Genomic DNA, 15,007 nt, shown 5'->3' with positions numbered 1-15,007 from the left:
CAAAGCTGTTTAACCAACACGTCACCATCCCGACAACACAGCTTGTAAAATGATAACACTTTTCACTGTGTTTTTGTCGCACCACTTGTAGCAAATAGCACAGAGTAGGGTCTTATTTCTTGTGGTTTGTGTGCACCAGGCATGCAGTGGCTGGGATGTGCAGATCACCCTTTCTTGTCATTTACACTGTTGGGTTTCTCATGCCCAAAGTGCTGCAGAAGGCAAGAGCATCTCAAATTGCTGGGAAAGAGCGGCTAAAGTTAAAGGTGCGAGGCATTGCACCGGCTCTAGTGGTACACAGCAGATGTAGGAATAAAAGGGGTATTTGTGCACAGTGTGAGCGTAACAGCTACACGGTGTTTCATAGGTAAGAAAGAAACCGCCTGAAGTTATTTAGGCCGTCTAAACTTGGCCAAAACATCTTGTGCAGTTGAAATTATCAGGCTCTATCTGACATGCTTAATAAGGTTAATCATATATTTGTAATATTTGAAGTATTGCATGTTTTATATAGTGTTGTTATGATTTACAAAGGGGAAAAACAACAGATTTTTGACATAAAAAAACATAAAGGCATTGCCAGATGGGATGTTCAATTCTGTGCTGAGTACTTTATAACTGCACGCTATGCGGATAGAACCTTATAATTCCAAGTACACAATTTGCATTTTGATGTTGTGTTTATTACAACAATGGAGCATTAAGGTTTATTTTTAAGCATTATCATTATGATGACATTGCATTATTCTCTCCTTGTATAAACCCCATGGTGTGAGTCTTGCCTTCTGCTGTGCTTTGGGGGTATCGGGTGGAAGGAGGGTGGATAGATGATGGGGTTGATGGAGGTAAAGGGTGATCCTGACTCAGAGCCTGTCCCCGGATGGTGGCCCCAGAGCAATGCTTGGTTGTCTGCAGAATGTACCTTGAAGGATGTAAAATGTCTTTTTTCTCTTTTATCCTCTTTCTGTCTCTTTCTTTCTCTTTTTCTTTTCTTTTTTTTTTTTTTCAATCTCACCATTTCGCTCTTTCTCCCGCCAGATTGTATCAGGATAGACTGTAGCCTCAGTAAGTGGTTCTATCCATTTTTCTGACTAAAATGTATCTGTCTATCTCATTCTTGATTCTGTGCAGTGGCCCTTTTCTGCTTTTTCCTGACCTCACATTCAGTGACACCTCTTTCATTACCCATTTCACTCTGCCCATTTTCCTGCCTTTGAATAAGCATCTTTTTCTTTTCCAATACATGTCATTTTCCTTCATTGCCATCTCTCACTTGTATTTTTCTTACCGCTTCATTTGTATGTCTCTCCTCACCTCTTTTTCAAGTATGTGATCTAAGTCATATTTTTCTTCTTTCCATAAGTTCTGTCACTTTGAGTTTGCTTTTTCTGTCACCGATTTAATTAATGTTTCACTTGCATAATTATCAGGATTTTTCATCCTGCAATCCTCCTCACTTGCCTACCCACACTCCTCTGTGAAATTATTTCATTGCGTCTCCCATGCTTATTACCCATTCTATTCATTTTCCTGTCAACCTCCTCCAAAAAACGCATTCAGAAAAGGGCAACTTGACACACCCCTGTTGGATGTTCCTATTTTCTATTATGCGGCACTGAGCCTCGGCTCCACTCGGCTGCACACACAGGTGTTGCTTGTTTTCTATGTGGGACAAACTATAGTTTTGGCCCCCAGAAAGCTAATTGCTTATCCACTGAGAGACGGCACCACCTGGCGCGTGCTTGTTTTCGGAGCAAGCTAATGTTTTTCTGCCCCATGCTGACAGAATGATAGCAAACTGTTATTTCTATCATGGCCACTGACAATTGAACAACTAGCCCACAGGTAAGTGCTGCCAGCCACGGTGACAAAAAAAATGGAGAAAACCTGATGTTTGCCACAATGTTTGTGTCTGTGTGGATGTTCAGTTCCCATGCTGTCTTTGTGAGGGTAGAGAGATGGGGGCTTGCCTTTGATTAACTTCAGCAACAGAGGTGGTAGCATCACAAAGCAAAAAAAAAAAAAAAAAGTGTTTTTTGTTTGTGTTTTTTTTTCATTTGCTTTTCTACCTTAGAAATGTGCGTTTTAAAGAACTTAAATATTTATTTAGCCATTGGTACATAGCATTAGTTTGCAGTCAGACTTATCAGTTTTGGCCAGTGATCAAGATTTGTATTTGGCATTCAATTAGAAATTGGTAATGCCTGCTTTATCCTGTACTGTTGATGGTAACATAATCAGTGTGGAAGCTGCTTCTGTAGAGTCATACAAATGTGTTGGTATTTGAACCACACTTTTGTTATGCTTCTGCTGCATGTGTATCACGTCCCTGCACTTAAAATGCACTTGAACGCTGTTTATGTGAGACTTTATGGAACGCAATCCAAAAACTTCAAAAGCCTCCACCAGGCATGGAAGTGGTCTCAGTGTATGACGAATTACACCACTTATTATGTGTGGAGCCACTGGCATGACACACATTCAAATAATGCTTAAAGGATGCCTGTACCCGCAGTTTGCCACTAGATGTCGTACAAGCACTGGGGATGTTGTGTGTTCTCCCTGCAGCAGGGAGGACATGGAGACTGAAGCTATTTTTTTTTTTTTATCCCACCACAGGGCTCTCAGTTACTCCTCTGGAGCTGCTGTGGATTCTATTTTACTGTATATGACCTTATATGATGGTTGAGGTCATGGCAGATTAGTATGTTCTGATGTGACAAACGTTGCAGTCCGAGAATGTCAGGGGTCTTGCAGTTTTTCACAGATTATACATTCTGCCAGTCTTTCTTCATACCACTATGATGGAAAGGCGCCTTTGGTCATTGATATTCTTTTAATTAAGGGTGTGTGTTTAAATATTGATGCGGTATTCTCTGCTTGAGCAACAATCTGTCACAGACTTGGAACACTGGCTTTCAGTGGTTTTGCAAGGAATAGTTTATCTAACCTTTATATTCTCTGGTTGACTGAGCACCCTTGTGCAGCAGTGCCCTGCTTCATGGCCACTCAGTCACACATTGCGCTATATAAAATATCCCAAAATATGAGCATTTGAGTGTTTAAAAGAGGGGAAGAGACTGTGTGGGAGAGCAATATCAGCTAAAAGAGAGAGAGAGCAAACCAGGGTAAAGCTACAGACAACAATTTATTCACTGCCATGACATCTCCCGCTCGATTCCTCCTCCGGAGACCTACAGTAACTAAAGCCTAGACTTCGAGTAAGAAAATCAGCTACCAAAGTCTCTCTGCTGGCTGGCCCATGCAGATAGGTTTTCTTGCAGGATAAGCAGTGCTATTGATATCTCACTAAATATATTTTATATCCTGATTGCGTATGGACTGAAAAGGCCAGCAAGCGGTGGAATAGAATATTGAATACCGTATATCCATGTCTCTACAATATAGGACAAGTCAAAATACAATGTCCTCAGCTGCTAGCTATTCAGACTGAAGCACCTTTTGCTGAGGTATGATATGTAGTTTTAGAGGTAATGGGCAACAACTTATGTCGTCAAATACCGCCACTTTGTCAGTGGACATCAGCGTCAGACTTGGACACAAAGAGGCACCATTTGTGGCGGTATGATAAGCACTGGTAAGCGAAATTTGTAATGCCTTTGGCAACTATCATAATTTTAAAAAAGCAAGAAAGTCTGTATAGGACAGATGGGAGGGGAGGTGGATGTGTCATACATACTCTAAACCTCCAGGAGTCTGCTGTTTGGTTCCTGAGTAAATTGTAAGCTAAATCATGTTTTGTTTTTCTAACCCCTAACTACGTGCTTGTGTTACCTAAACCTAAGGAAATCAACCTTTTACCTACGTTGTAAGTTCATTGTGCCAAAAAGACAATTAGGCATGTAATAAACAGAAACTGTACATTTCCTTTCAAAATGAAAGTGTATTTTGAAAAAACACAGTCCATGTAACAAGCATAAATTGACACTGCATTCGCAAACATCCAAAACAGATGCCGGAGGGTACCAAACACATCATATTTTAACGTGTATGTCCACTGACACAGTGGTGGTATTTGAAGAGTTGGGATGAGAACATGCTAAAACAGTGTATGCATTTTTGAAAATGGGTGTATTTCCACAATAAACTCTTAAAAATGTGGGGAGTTTTCCACTTGATTACAAAAAGCAATCCCACCCTGTAATTTTATCATCACATGACTGCATCATAACTTGTTGGAAGAACTTACAAACCAAAAGAAAAATGGGAACAGTAGGACTTAATGATGATCAGAAAAGAGGGGGTGCTTTAAATTTGGTTGCTTTTTGGGACACTGATGGACCCAGCAAGTTCTACTGGATCATTAGCATACTGATTGCATTAGCACTTTGATAGCGTTGGCCACTGTTGGAAGAAGTATTAAGGTGCTGTGAAAGTATTCCACTACTAGTAAAAGTCCTGAACTCAAAACCTAACTTAGGTAAAAGTATTAAACTTAGTAAAAGTAAGTATTTGAAAAAGTATTTCATCAAGTGGAAAAGTATGTAAAGTATAAGTACCTTGAATTTGTGCTTATTAAGTACTGTTAGTACTTGAGTAAATGTACTTAGTTACATTCCACCACTGGCAGTCACATACACTACTGTTTCTTTGTTTGTTGTAGCATTACCACTGCTCCTACTTCTAAAACTACAGGAGTTCAGCTAGTGCCCTACTACTTGATCTTTTTTTATTTCTGGGGCTTTGTGAGGCTCAGGAAGTAAAAGCTCAGCCTTGTGTTTTTATTGCACTATACTGTGACCCTGCTCTCCCACCTTAATGCGACTGGATATGATATGGAGCAGAGCTGTAGCCCTCAGCTCCAGTCGGGTCAGGGTGTCAGGCTGATGATATCTGTTTGGAAGGTGGCCTTTCAGCAGCCAGCAGCACCCTCTCTTAGCGCTAGATGAGATGAGATTTGGCATGACATATGGCCAGCATGTGGGGCGCGAGCGCTCCGTCTGTTAATGGCATACCCTTTGGCCTATCAACCTGTGAGTTCTCACTCCAGACCACACCAAGACACACGCTGTGTCTGTGTGTGTAGAAGAGACGAAAAGCGACTGATTATTCAGTATGTGTGCATATGTAAACAGAGCAACACTTAAAAAATACTGTATTTCAATCACTGGCTGTTTCAATGGACTACCCTCTGCGTTTTTATTGTAACCTTACATTGACAGATGTAACCAGATACTGTAGAGTCAGGTAGTTAGCAGTGCATCTCATTTATGTTGCTTAATGGGAACAGGACTTAGTAATGGATGTAAAGTGTGAGTTTACAACTTGAATCCCAAGGACACTGCACTGCACTGAACAGGAAATTATTGGATGGCATTAGGCTTCCAAAGAGACTTGGGTAGTAGCTAATGTTAAAAAGCTTTAAAAGCTATTTCTCAATCAGCTTGAGCAACAGGGTCTGAAATGATCACAAAATCACCCCAGGTTTAATATTTCATAGAGCGTAATATGAGCAAAAGGGTCAGTTTTTGTTCGACTCTTCGGCTAATTTGTTTTGATATTCATTTGCAGATTATGTATTTAAATCAAACCTGCTGACTTTTGTGAGCATTAAAATCACAGAGCAATTAACAGACACAGGGGGGATGGCAGAGATGAAATCTCCGTGTATGAATACCAAGCGTGTTAAAGATTCCAATATCTGTGAACACACTGACGTAAAATAAGCCTTTTCCATGGGATAATGGTAGTGATCTGTACTATGCTCTCAAACTGACATTCTTCTTCTACCTGCTTTACCTGCAAGAATAGAGAGATGCATTTATTACAAGTTAATAGCAAAGCACCGCTAGACCCTTGAGATTAAATTAACAACCCATGAAAATCTTTCTAACTTCTTACCTTGTTACTGTGGTGCTACCAGTGTATATTAGTTAATTGCGACATCAGTGTTGGGTGTGGTAGATACAGTTGTCAAGCCTTCTGAAATACCTAGTAAAGGTCATGTAGCTCTATGACCACACCCAGAGGTGAAATAGACTTGAAATGTTCAACCAAACACTGTAGTGAAACCACATTGTACCTCTGATCGGCAACTCACACCAAAACAATCCAAATTGAAAAATAGCGCTACAGGTAAGAGGAAAAATATGTGTTTATGATTTTGGAGGTGAGTGCATCACTTTGTGAGTGCATAAATTCATGACATCAAATACTTTACATACAGGATGGAAATCCCTGGTAGAAGAATGCTCTGTATGCACATACCAATCAGTGGTGTGAGATTGTTGGGCCACTAACCTTGCTCAAACAAACAAAACCCATGGTATCAAATTGATTGCAGGAGGCAAACCAAGATAGAGCAACTATTACATTTGGAAGCATGCACAAAATGCTATTGATTTTCATTTAGTCGCAACTAAATGCCTCAGTATATTTTTCCACTGACCTACTCCTTATCCTATAATTGAGGAAATTTCCAGATAAGCAAATATGGGGCCTCATTTTAGCTTTTTATTTAACTATACCATAGACCAACAATAAAAGCTAATTGCACCACGACTTGAGTGCATTTCTCTCCAATTCTGCCAGTAATTTGAACGCCCACAAACACAGATTTACGCACACATACGTTCACAGATGCATGCATCACTTGACACTTATTGTGGGCAGAGAAATGAATCTGAGATTTGCCCACACAAACAAACGGGTTGTATTTCTGTCACTGAAGCTGTCACCCTCTTCAGTCTTAACTGCTTCCACCGAGGTTGTCAGGTGTCACACTCATCCCCCAAGTGTTCTGCACAGTCACGACCACTGAGATATGTAGCATACTCCATGTAGCTCTGTAACCATTATCACTGCCAATACATTACATGTGTTCAGAGACTGCGGGTGCCATGACCATTTTACATTTGAATGACTGGATTGTTTGGTCTAATTTGTTTTTAAGTTCTTACCGGCCACCCCTGCTCCTTCTTGCTTGTCTCTGAGCAGATGGCTCGCTTACGTTCTCAGTGAATCACAAATATTGAATTGGAATGAGTTTCCAATCGCTCACTTAAATCCTGACTCATCACATCCTATCTGAGCCAAATAGATGTCAAAGATGGATATGCAGTAGGCACTAGAAGTTGCCCTCAGCAGGCACACCATCCTACAGTTTATGAAGTTTGATCATGTATCAGAGTTAGACTGTATAAAATTTATTTTGGAGATGCTCGGATTGGGATTTGATTTTTAAAGGCAATTTAATGCTCCATTGGAGGATAGCCCCTTTTTATTTAATGTTCATTTTATCCTTCAAAACCCCAGGCCAAATGTGATGCAATGAGCCAAAAAGAGGAGTATGTTATTAACATAATGCCTAAGATCTGTGCACCCTCAGAGATATGTACGTCATTTGATATAAATAGATTTATATTAAAAGCAATCATCCAGTTCAGCGATGGACAACAGAAATTAATTGCACATATCCCAGTAGTTAACAAGTTCAAATATAATTAACAGCTGTCTGTGTGATGCTGGTGCACTGTTAAGCACCAGTGAGAAAACATACAATATGTAAACACATAAACAACCTTCCTGGCAGTTGTCTAGAAATAACGTGCTGTCACGCACAAATCATCTTTTCAAGACGGAAACCGCACACATAAATACCTCCTCCATGGATGCAACTTCATTTAATTTCCACACAATTTATCATATTTTGCTCTTTGCATTTTTTAATGGGAGTGAACCAAATGCTTCTTAAAATGTTAAACAGAAATGACCTAATAAAGAAGTGCTTTGAAGCCTATATGAACTTCAAAGGAATATGTAATCTGAGCATTTTCCTAACTACAGCTGGAATGGGATGTGCGAGGGTGAGTGTGTTTGTGTGGGAACATCCATGCGTGATAAATTGGACATGTACACTGCTAATGTTTACAGTGCAATGTACTGTGACCTCTAATCTCTGTCTCTATGCATATTGTTAACGTGCTGGTAGAAATTTCTGTCAACTGAGGCCGGTGTCTGTTGCATAGCCAAGGCCAGTTGCTGTGGAAAAAAGTTGAAGTACAAGAGTATGCAATTGCTAAATGCCATATTTATTATTATAAATGACTCTGAAAACAACGTATAAAGGTTAGGTTAAGAAGTTTTGCTATCTTTTCACTTGCAGATTCCTGAATATTATGTAAGATTTATTTATCACTTAAAGTAAATGGCATAGCCATGTGGAGTTGATTGAGCATTTGCTGCTGTGACACCAAAGCTGTAGAATGACAGATAAGAGACGCAGATAAACCTTTTGAACTGGTAGTTACTGGCAGCACTGTATTGTATTAATTTAATTTATTCATTTTTCATTGTGTAAGCATTGAGTAATTGTTATGAATAGTGCGTATTATCATTTTAATTATTATTATTAGTGTAGTAGTTGTAGTAATAGTAATAGTTATAGTTGTAGTGGCCAAACATTACATTTCTATAAGATACTGCATTTAAGAGAATACATTAATGGTTTGTTGCTGTTAAAGGCAACTAATTGCACTTATAAGGAGGGGCTCTGACCATAGACTGTATAAAATAATGGATGTAGCCATCATGACCTGTTGGTTTGAAGACCTCATGTTTGGCATTTTGGCTGTCACCACCTTACACTTTTGGAGTTAGAAGTGACCATGTTTGAACAAGAAGTTTGAACAAACCTTAATGCCAGCTGCTAGCATTGGCCATTTCAATATGGGGGTCAATGGGGATTGTCTTGCTCTTGGAGCCAGCCTCAAGTGGCCGTTCGAGGAACTCCAGTTTTAGGCACGTTTGCTTCTTTCTTCAGCCCCGGAGGCTGTTGCTCGGCTCTGACAACCAATGGCAAATGAACAAATGGAAAGAGAACAAGAGAGGGAAAACAAAAGAAATCTGAGGAGCCAGGGGTTATAAGTAACGCTGAGTGAATGAAGAAGGTCTAACAAGGATGGCACTGTGCCTTTTTTTCCCCTCTCTTTACTTCCTCTTCCCTCCTCCTGCCTCGGTTCTCTGTGAACTGGAGACACCTGAGGCAATCTGCTCAGTAGACCTAACCGGGTGAGGAGATTGCCTTCCTGTCCTTTTTGTCTAATACGAATTGTCCACACCAATGTTCTGCTGTCTACTTGTGCTCTGGCCGCAATTTCAATTCTTTTACTTGAAAAAGGTAGAAAAGGAAAGGTGCTTTCTCTGTCTTTACACCTGGGACCCGGTCAAGTGCTGGGAGCCAGCATGTTTAAGAGGACGACGTGGTCCACTGAACAGCTTGTGGAGCATGTTGAGCAGGAGGGTGGCATGCTTGTCTCACTCAAAGCCCTCTGGGACCTCAGCGGCGCATAGATAGTAGCCTCTCCCTTTTGGAGACACAGTTTTGCCAGCCAAATATTGGAAGCCATTTTTACTTTTAACAAGTTGTGTTTACACATACCCAAAATAGCTATTATCTGTGAAGAGGCCAGTTAGTTTTTAGTCTTGAACACTTCAGTCCTCTGGGTTTACTCTCTGCACAGTTGTGTGGTTGGTTGTCTGTTTTGCTGGCTGCTTTGTTTAATTTTAAGGACATTATTACTTACCATAAGTAGCAGATGTAGTAATCCATTAGACACCCCCTAGTGAGCCCCTCCTGGCCACAATTATTGTGGTGAATGGTGTGCTAACATGCTACGCTGCTGTTCTCCTTCATGTTTGAGTTCTTCTGTATTCCTGTGTCGTGTACTGTAATCCTTGTGGAAAGATCTGATTATAGACATGCTTATATTCTCTTATCTTTTATGCATGTCTGGTGACCTTTTGCCTGTTAGGGCCAATATATGGTGATGGTGACTGTACATTATTCAGAAAAAAGAAGTTTATCTGATGCATACGCAAGAACTTATTGTGGATCTTAGGCAGTGTTTTAGTGCTGCTGATCCTTAGCTTTTCATGGAAACATAACAGTTATTTTAAGATTTCATGACACTAAAAAAGTGACAATCTTCTGCACCGAAATTTAGCATTTAAATACAAGGTAGCATAAACTTACTCTGTGTCTGTTGTAGTAAATTAAAGATCCAGTGTGTAGGATTTAGGGAGATATTGAGAGAAATGGAACAGAAAAGGCTTAAGTATGTTTTCTTTAGTGCATAATCACCTGAAAATAAGAATAGTTGTGTTTTTGTTACCTTTGAATAAATCATTTATATCTTAATGAGGAGTAAGTTTTTATCCACCATATTGCAGCGCCATGTTCCTACAGTAGCCCACAATTGACAAACTACACACTGGCTCTAGATAGGGCCATTTGCATTTTTGCCTTTTTTATGTTTTTGCATTGGCCACCGTAGTTGGCAGCCCCTTCTGCAATGAGCTGAATAGTGTCAGGACAAACAAGGATTTTTAACGCGAAACTGCTTTATTCAGTGTTTCATGGTTTTAAATCACTGAGTCTATTTGTTGTGGATGGGAGGAGACCTCTGTGCATAATTCGGCTCCTGGTAAAAATTGGAATCCTTACCAGGAGTTTACATTTGGCACATAGATTAGGTTTCAGATACAATCATCAATTTTTACCGCTTGATGCCTATGGATCTATGGATCCTACTCACTGCTTCTTTAACATATAACTCAATAAAGACAAGGTGCAAGGGGAGCTTGAAGTCATTACTTTGAAAAGTATACTAACAAAGTTTTGTACTCTACATATGAAGTGCAAAATATCATTTTACTCCATCAATAGAACAACAATTCTCCATGTCCACATGGGGTACAGACTCCTTTTACATCTATTTTTCACAGGAATTTTTGTCAACACAGTGGTAGAAATTGATCAGACCTCAATGACTGCACAGAGGACAGGACCTTTCTGATGTATTTGAATGTGGCTGCCTCGCCAGCATAGCCTCAGTCCATGATCAGTCTGCCTCCTTTCACTGCTACGTGGCACAGGCGACAGGTTAGATGTGGACTCATTACAGAAACTCTAATGAGAGAACCGGCAGCAGCCTGGAGCTGTCGAAACCCATACTGCCTTGCAGGACTGATGGCTATCCCGTGGGACCATACCCTCCTGCCACAGCATGCTGGAAAATGCCGTTCAAATCATAAATCAGCATCCCCCCGGGACCTTCCTCTGAAGAGTGAGGAAGAGAGATGCAAGGAGGGGTAGGGAAAAAAAAGCGGATGAAGAAAACTGATAAGGCAATGCAGGGCAAGCATAAAAAGAGAAAGCAAAATGGGGGGGAATGCAGATGGCAGTACCTAAGAGAAGAAGGGAGTCTCCTGTGTTTGATGCACCCAAGGGAGTTCTAAATTCTGGAGAGCACAGGTAAAATGTATGATTCATGTCTCGCTTCGCAAAATCATCTGCTGTCCTCTCAACATCTTCCTGACTCAAATGTGTCTTCCTGCGGTGGCCATCTGCAATTCTCGAAGCTATCGACAGAGGTTATCTTGTCATGGATGCTAAAGCATCGACACAGCCGTCCTACACAGGGCCGAGAACAGTGGGAAAGAGAAAGTGTGTGGCCCCTTATAGTGAGCATTGAATACAAATGTCTGTGTGCGAGTGGGCATGTCACATTTTGCTTCAGAAAAAGGAGAGTCAACGCTTGTGCACGCTCACACACACAGTCACAGGCTGCCTTATCTCTGTAATTGGCATGGGGGGTCAGAGCGGCAGGTGTAGATAATCATGGCTGGGGGTCATAATCTGTTCACTGCTCCCCTCCCTCCTTATTTTTCTTCTCTCAGCGACCCCTCCCTAACCATCATAGCCACACACACCCGCACACACTTTTGCCGTTTTACACAAACTCGGTCACCTCTCGTATTTTTTGTCCCCGTTTGTGATGTGACGCCATGTTGGAGATGTTTTGGATGAGGCCGCAGGGGGGCTTTTTCACTGTCGTGTCAGCATGAGACGGTGTCCTCAACTGACTGCTAGACCCCCCACTTACCACTTGCCAATTCTCCCCTAATGCATCCCTCCACCCTACCCCACGATCTGTTCTCAGAGTACAACACATAGAGCAGAACAAGGAGAGCTGCTTTACAGGGGGCAGAACTTTATAGATTAAAGGTGGAGAAATAGGTTAGAACGGGGGGAAAGAAAGAACAGGAAAGATGGCCAGGAGCAACAGCGAAATGAGGAGTTAGGAGAAGGAAAAGAGCCGTAGACAGAGAAGGGGCCTTGATGTAGATGTCTCCTTGCGTTTCTATCAGTGTTATCTGTTCATATCTTTCACTTCCATCACGGCATCGTTGCTGTTAGCAGATGGCTGCCATTTAGATGACACGCGTGCAGGCACAGCCGCACACATGCATACGCACACTCAGAAACACACCCAGCTTTTCATTAGATCTGCAGCGATAGGCCCATGCTCCTTTTGAGATAGAAAATATGATATCTTAAGATAGGAGCCAAATGACATTATCGTCAAAAGAGGTCTTATCCTGATAACTCTGAAGAGCAAAGTAAATCCTGTCTCTTGCCATAGAAACCATATTAGCTTCTGCAGCCTTATGTAACTATTGCTGCTATCTGCCTTTGCTTTTACATAAAAATAACAAGTCCATATGGGTCACTCCGTCGAAGAACTCTCAGCCTTCTCATAAACCACATTCCACAGCAGTAGAAAAGTCATTTCTGCTTCCATTTTCACATATGGTGTGTGTATGCAATAACCATTTGGTAAATGATGCAGCAATGCTGCCTGCAGTGAGCGACTGAGGCAAAAAAAAAAGCAAACAAGGGCAGAAAAAACTCCATTCAAATACACGCATGTACTATATAATGTATATATTATTGGCCTGTGTGGCTCTGGCAAAGCACACTTTCAGATTCAGCCATTGCTCAGCTCAGTTTTACACACCTCCAAATTTGAAAGTCAATGAAGACAGTTAACACAGTTACTGGTCAAGAATCATAAAATAGCACCTAGGTTTCAGAATAGGGCATCATTTGCATAGTCCTACCTCTGTGAATTAAATTTTAGCCACATATATAGGAAACAGATGGATTGCAAGGAGCAGTATTTTGTCACCACGGAGCTAAGAAAATCTATTAGGACTTATTTCCATTAGGAAAAATGTGTAATATTTAAAATCAGTGAACAATAACCTGATTGCATTGTGCAATACATCGCCATGTTGAAAACTGCCAAATGATAACTGCATTTGACAGAAGGAAAATCCATAAATGATCATTTTACTGTATGTGCATTTACATCATTTTCAATATGCCCTCATTCTTTAGTTTTCTCACTGTATCTTTACTTTTTAAAGTTTTTTTCCTCCCCTAGAGGAGGCAGTAGATTTATTCAGGCAAAGTCAGATATCAGATACAAATGCAAGAAACATTTTTTTTTCTAAAGATTATGAGAAGTATATCTGTGGCATGCAGTCTGTCTGTCTGCCTGTGCACACCATGACTTGTACTAATGTATTCATTTTTTATAAAATTCACAAGTATTTTGAAGCAAGACCAAACCGGGAAACAAATCACCTACAGACCTTACAGTGTGATTCATATTTCACGTAATACAGAGCAATATTGGTAATTTCTGAAATGCTTGTCCTTGATTTATACTAGGTAAACATGCAAATGAAGCTGTCAGATTCTTTTTAAACAAACTAAAGGTATTTGTTGTTATTTTTCGATGCCAAGAATGCTGGAAAAGCAAAAAAAAACAGATTAAATGAATAAAAGTATACAGCGTGTCAGGAAGGCTTCTCCAACTTCTCCTTCTACAACCTTACAGAACAAGCTTTGGTAAGAAAAAGACAGAAATAGAGGCGAAAATAGACTGAGATAGCACTGATTAAATAAAATGCAGGCATCGCAGTGCTGTTTCCACAAGAAAAATGCAGATTAGTGTACAAGCCAGAGAATGGCAAGATGCTGACTGAGAGGTTAGACCTATTCACAAGGCTCTATCCAATAGCATTCAGTCAAAGCTTGTATCCAAGTATGATTTCCATAGCAAAAATTTGACTCACTTATTCCTTTCAAACCCAGGAAATGCAGATATCTTTAAAGACACGTTATCCACGTGTTGATGGATGGATGGATGGATGGATGGATGGATACAGACTGAGAAAGAGGAGCTCTACTTGTCACCAACAATCAACAGTTTTTGTTTGCTAGTAAGGATATGCCATGTAGCTTTATTGCAGCTATACATAATTCTTATCCCTGTTGGTTAAGTTTCAGTTGACTATTGGGACCCATGCATCAGTCAAAACAAGTAGAGCTTCGTAGAGCATACATATTAACATAAAGGGAGAGTATCTTATCTGGCTTGTTTAACAGATTTCCTTCTGCACCAGAGGTTATAATTAAATGTGAAATTTCTTAGATGTTATTATATTTGTGTGTCATAAAGCTGGCAGGAGATTATAGTGCATGAAAAATGTAATTTCGCTCACCATCAGTAACCCACTGCTTTAATAGCAGAGTTTCCATTATCTCTCTTGCATCTATTCAGGATGTAAAGACAAGGGTTTTTACAGAAACAAGCCAAGATGCTACCCCTCGGTGAATGATTCTCATGGCCTGTTGGTTTAGTTTTGTAAGTTCCAGGCAGCCATTTTACTGGTGGGAAAAAAAACATCATTCCAGGGCATTATTTTGACTGTCAGTTTTATTGTATTCATATGACAGAAAAATACTATTGGAAGGCACAGTGACAGTGACACTTTTAGTCTTTCAGTTTACAACATAAATATGATATTCTTTCCTCGTCACTCAGTCACTCACTTGTACTGTGTAGATTTAACCAACCTTTATTTCCCATGTGGTATTTTAATTTACTGTATTGTACATTATGGTAACATACCTATTGGACATACACTGCCACCGTGACTTCACCCATTGGTTTGTAAACCCCCGTTTTGAGGCCTCGAGTTTGGCAATTTGGCCGTAGCTACCTTAGACTTTTGGAGTTAGAAGTGACCATATTTGAACAGGCAGAGCAAACCGTATTGCCAGCTGCTGGCATGGTTACCACAGTGCATTTACAGCTATTGTTAACTCTGATAATACCAATGCTAATTTTCG

General features: G+C 40.4%; 1 protein-coding gene across 6 annotated transcripts in view; it reads left to right on the top strand.

Annotated features, from left to right (window-relative positions):
- Positions 1-15,007, top strand: part of nrxn2b (neurexin 2b) — an 812,698-nt gene that overhangs the window by 396,777 nt on the left and 400,914 nt on the right. For 5 of the 6 annotated variants that reach the window (XM_049567815.1, XM_049567813.1, XM_049567811.1 and 2 more), the window contains one exon: positions 1,039-1,065. The exons of the other annotated variant lie outside the window; for it this stretch is intronic. In XM_049567815.1, coding sequence (XP_049423772.1) covers positions 1,039-1,065 — 27 coding nt within the window. The remainder of the gene's footprint in view (positions 1-1,038; positions 1,066-15,007) is intronic. 6 annotated transcript variants of the gene reach the window in all.

The sequence above is a fragment of the Epinephelus fuscoguttatus genome, linkage group LG23 (assembly GCF_011397635.1).
Source record: "Epinephelus fuscoguttatus linkage group LG23, E.fuscoguttatus.final_Chr_v1".
NCBI lineage: Eukaryota > Metazoa > Chordata > Actinopteri > Perciformes > Serranidae > Epinephelus > Epinephelus fuscoguttatus.
This window is presented reverse-complemented; position numbering and strand designations above follow the sequence as displayed.